We start from the raw sequence: 4,976 nt of genomic DNA, 5'->3' as shown, positions 1-4,976 counted from the left end.
GTTCTGTTAAAGGCCCCTGATGATGTTGAGAGAGAAATTGTGAGCTTTTATAAGAGTCTAATGGGCTCTAGTTCTCCTTCTCTTGTTGCCATCGATTTGTTAACTATGAGATCTGGTAGGCAGCTTTCTGTGGAGTCTCAAAGTCTGCTCATTGCCCCTATTACTGTTTTTGAGATTGACTGTGCTATTAAAAGTATCTCTGATGAGAAAGCTCCAGGTATTGATGGTTATAACTCGAAATTTTTCAACTCTACTTGGGAGATTGTTAAATTGGATATTTATGAGGCTGTGTTTTGTTTCTTTGAGACTGGAATCATGAGCTCTCAGTGGAACTGTACTACCTTGACTCCAGTGCCTAAAGTTCAAACCCCAACTTATGCTAGTGACTTTAGGCCTATTGCTTGCTGTATAGTTCTCTATAAAATCATTTCAAAAATCATCACAGCTAGGCTTGCTCTTGTTATAGGGGAGGTTATTGATGAGGCTCAAGCTGGGTTTATCCCTGGGAAGCATATAGGGGATAACATTTTACTGGCTACTGAGCTTATAAAGGGGTATACTCATAAGTATATAACTCCTAGATGTATGATCAAGGTTGATTTGAAAAAAGCCTATGACTCCATTGAATGGAGTTTTCTTAGGGCTGTAATGGGTGAACTTGGCTTTCCTGCTGTGTTTATTGACTGGATTATGGGTTGTCTTACTTCTGTTTCTTTCTCTGTGTTGATAATGGCATCCCAAGTCCCCCTTTTATTGCTAAGAAAGGATTAAGGCAAGGAGACCCAATGTCCCCTTTTCTCTTTGCAATTGGAATGGAATATCTGTCTAGGTGTCTTTGTGAGCTTGGGAGGGTTCCTGATTTCAATTATCATCCTAGGTGTGAAAGGTTGGCTATTACTCATCTCATGTTTGCTGATGATCTCCTTATGTTCTCAAGGGCTGATAATTGTTCTGTCAAGCTTCTCTTTTGTGCTTTTCAGAAATTCTCTCAGGCTTCTGGGTTAGTTGCTAACCTTTCTAAGAGTGAGGTGTACTTTGGGGGGATCACTCAGGCAGAGCAAGATACCCTTCTAAGTGAGCTTGGCATGGCGACTGGTACTATCCCCTTTAAATATCTCGGGGTTCCTTTATCATCAAAGAAATTAACAATTCAGCAATGCAAGCCTCTTGTTAATAAGATCACTAGTAGAATTAAGAGTTGGGCTGTAAGATTTATTTCTTATGCTGGGAGACTCCAGTTGATTAAGAGTGTACTGTTTGGAATCCAAACTTACTGGGCTCAAATTTTTGTTTTGCCCAAAAAAATTATAAAGGAGATTGAAAGCAGGTTCAAGGCCTTCTTATGGACGGGGAAAGCCAATCCCACTAAGAGAGCTCTTGTGGCATGAAAGACCATCTGTCTGCCTAAGGCATGTGGGGGATGGAATGTAATTGATCTGCATCTTTGGAATGTTGCTGCAATTTGTAAGCTTTTATGGGATATCACTCATAAAGCTGATTCTTTATGGGTTAAATGGTTACATGTGTATTACTTCAGGGCCACTGATTTTTGGGCTGCTAGAACCCCTAAAAAATGTTCCTGGGTTTTGAGGAAAATTATGAAATGTAGAAGTTTGGTAGATAGTTTGGGAGGCTGGAGTACTTTGGTTACTAATAACAGGGTTCAAATCAAGAAGGTCTATGATAAACTGAGATCTCAGGCTACAAAGGTCCCTTGGAAGAGAGTTATATGTAACAACAGTGCTTCCCCTAGGAGTATCTTTGTTTTGTGGCTGGCAAACTGGAACAGATTACTCACTAAGAATAAAATTCTTCTCTAGAATCAGAATTGTGATCCTATTTGCTTTCTATGTTTGCAGGAGAATGAAAGTGTGCAGCACTTATTCTTTTTGTGTAGCTATTCAAGCAGGATCTGGTCAAAGGTGCTTCAATTGCTTAACTGTAGAAAACCAGTTCAAGGGTTCAATCAGGAACTTGACTGGGTTATGAAAAGGAGCAGAAGGACTGACTCTACCAGTAGGCTGGTTTTGATGTGTTTAGCAGAAGCTATATATTGTATCTGGCTTTAAAGGAACAATGTTCTTTTCAATGGGTGTTGTGAACCTGCTGATGCTGTGTTTAAACAAGTGGTGTACAAGGTGGCTTGCAGGTGTAAAGATGAAGATAGAAAGAGGCTATGCTGGGTGTAATCTGGGTTTTTGTGCCTTCCTACTCTAGTCCTTTTCTATTCCTAGATGGCCCTTTTAGCTCTATGTTCTGGTTTGGAGCTGGTTCATATTCCTGTTCTGGTTCAAGTCTGTTTTCTGGCAGCCTGTGTTTCTTTTCCTGAAGCCTGTTTTTTCAGTTTCTGCTTTCTGTGCTGCTTTTTGTATTTGGTGTTTTGTTTGAGGTGGTTTTGTCTGGCTTTGTCCCTATTCCCCTTGCACAGGGGTGCTTAAGGGCTAGGCTCAGATTGTTCTCGGTTCTAGTTATAACCCTTCCAAGAAGGTGGCTAATCTAGACCCTTGAACTGTTTTAGGTGTGGTTCGACCTTTGGGTATTGTGTAGTTTGGGTGTTCTTATTTGTACAACTTGCTCTTGTTAGTTGTATCTTCTGTTTTGATAATAAAATTTTATTTACCAAAAAAAAAAAAAAATAGATAAGGAATTATAGTCGAATCCACAGGGAAACAAGTCTTTCTATTCCTAATTAATTAATATAATCTAAATTATCACAAAACAAGTAAGAATTGTGAGAATTATACTACAGGCTATAATTAAACTAAGGGAATAGTCAATAATAAAAAGGCTAGGGTATAGGTTCACCAATAAATAATATTCCAGGGTAAAACACAATAATCAATTATCAATGCATCATTTGATCAGATCATAAAGAGCTTTCGCTACGTATTACAATCACAGAATTAATCTACCGGTATTAAATCGTATCTTTCGAATCTTGACTTAACCATTTATAAATTAACCTGCCTATTGAAACTAAGCCTAAACATCAATTCTCATCTCTCAAATGTCGAATCAATATTGCGTAACTCATACAATTAAACCAGCGCTAATCTAATTGCATAGTATTAAATTAATCTGTAGGAAATCAAACAAAGCATTAACAATCAACAATAATAAATTACCCGTTCATATTATTTATGGATCCCCACAACCCTAGAAAATAAACTACTCACACATATTTAAATCTAAACTAAGCAAAGCAAATAAAATAGACATAATTAATCAAAGCAATTAATTACTGAAAATAAGTGGGAAGAAATCGTTACCAAAATAAACGGAAATATTGAATTGCATAAACTAAAGTGTAGAGAAAGAAAGAACAAGAGTATTAACTAAAAGCCTAAAAACTAAAATCTAGAAATTAACTAATGAGGAGCGTCCAAGAGAGTCTAAACCTCCTTAACAAAAGCGTATTTATACCTAACTAGAAAACCTAAGCTAAAACGAAGATTAAAAGTAGCTAAACGATCTCAGAAACACGTGCCCGGTAGGGCGCCATCTCGCTCTGCCGGGCGCGCCTTCGGGCGAGAAGCAACTCTCTTCCTTCTTCCTCGCCCTGCTGGGCGCGCCTTCGGGCGAACTACCAGGTGAACTTGGACTTCTTCAATTGGGTCGTTTCTTAGCCTAATTCGCATTTCCTCTTTGGGTTCTGAATACATGGTCCATTGCCCCAGACTTTTCTTCTTCGCCGAGCCCTTAATTACCGATTTGATGACTAGAACCGGTCTTGGGCTTCGCAATGTGGTCATATGAATGCGACCTTACTCCAATGCTCGTAATGGCTCCAATTAATCTGGGAAAATGCTTCAAATCCGCAATTTCCTATAAAACAATACCAAATCTGCGAAAACACTAGAAAACACATATTAGTAACAAAAGTAGCTCCGTAAAGCTCAAATAAACACAATTATGACCATTGGGACGGGGAATAAATATATGTAAAATACAATTATCATCTATCCTTTCCAAAACGATAAAGATTAAAAGAATTCAAAGCCGAATAAAACTTCTTATATGATAGTCCTTATCCCGTCCAAATTGGAAGACGTGTGGATATATTTCATTAACCCAACTCTATTGGAAATCAAACTTTGTACGGCTAATTTATCTTTAGAAATCATCAAGACGACATAACCAACGCACCGCGTTAGCTCCATCGCGCCGCGATGGACGCTGGCGCGCCGCGATATGTCTTTCGCCTTGCCTTACAAGCTGTTCTATTCCAATTCAGATTCTGAGTTTTCTGATCACTTCGTCTCTATTTTTTCCTTACAAATAGAGGTCGTTTTCCACCGTTTCAGATCATCAACAACCATCATAAGTCTCCTCATAACAGAGTTTATAATACCCAGAATTCTTCAATTCCAATGTTCATAGCCTTAGCCTAAACACATCCTTGATATTCTCCCAAATCAGTCACAATACCTCATTCACGAGATTCGAATACTCCAACCCATCCTCGACGTTGCCTTCGACCTCGACGTGAAAGGTTGAAAGTTTGAGGGTTTCGTCCCAAATCTATATTTCAATTCATAGTTGCTTTATTTACTATTGATTTTAACTTTCTTGAAGTTTACTAAAGTGTGTATTGTTTTAATAGCAGGATGGTTGAGGCATCGAAGTAAGTAATTCAATTGCTTTTTTGATTTTGGAGAAGAAATCATGTTTAGGATGTTAATTTTATTCCTAAAATCATGTTTAGGTTAACGCTTTGATTTTGTTATTAGTGACATGCTAGGGTTTCTTATTAATCCGCTTAGTATCATGCCTATGATCTTACTATTAACGATGTTTTGATGTTGCTTTTATGATGATTGTTGTATTAATCATATGTTGCTTGATTATTCATGATTTCTTGCTATTGCTTGATCACTCCTCTTTTTGTAGGTTTAAAGGGAATTTGTAGCTGAAATAATGCCTAATAAGATAATTAATAATTGAATTTAGGTTTAATATGATTTTAATTCAAGTGA

General features: G+C 37.7%; 1 protein-coding gene across 1 annotated transcript; it reads left to right on the top strand.

The window, feature by feature from the left end:
• The first annotated feature begins 785 nt into the window (after nucleotides 1–785).
• LOC110738014 lies at nucleotides 786–2,189 on the top strand. The gene is made up of 3 exons (XM_021918371.1): nucleotides 786–1,327; nucleotides 1,860–1,922; nucleotides 2,072–2,189. The coding sequence occupies exons 1-3, from the start codon at nucleotides 786–788 to the stop codon at nucleotides 2,187–2,189; spliced, it is 723 nt and encodes a 240-aa protein (XP_021774063.1).
• The last annotated feature ends 2,787 nt before the right edge of the window (nucleotides 2,190–4,976 follow it).

This window comes from Chenopodium quinoa, unplaced genomic scaffold (assembly GCF_001683475.1).
Source record: "Chenopodium quinoa cultivar QQ74 unplaced genomic scaffold, ASM168347v1, whole genome shotgun sequence".
Classification (NCBI taxonomy): Eukaryota; Viridiplantae; Streptophyta; class Magnoliopsida; order Caryophyllales; family Amaranthaceae; genus Chenopodium; species Chenopodium quinoa.
The sequence above is the reverse complement of the archived record's forward strand: the minus strand, read 5'-3'. Positions and strand labels throughout refer to the sequence as shown.

Coding starts and splice junctions, on each gene's coding strand:
- LOC110738014 (XM_021918371.1), top strand. CDS start 786: ATGTCCCCTTTTCTCTTTGCAATTGGAATGGAATATCTGTCTAGGTGT. Junction 1,328..1,859: donor ATAAAGGAGATTGAAAGCAG/GTTCAAGGCCTT, acceptor CTATGTTTGCAG/GAGAATGAAAGTGTGCAGCA. Junction 1,923..2,071: donor CAAGCAGGATCTGGTCAAAG/GTGCTTCAATTG, acceptor CTGGCTTTAAAG/GAACAATGTTCTTTTCAATG.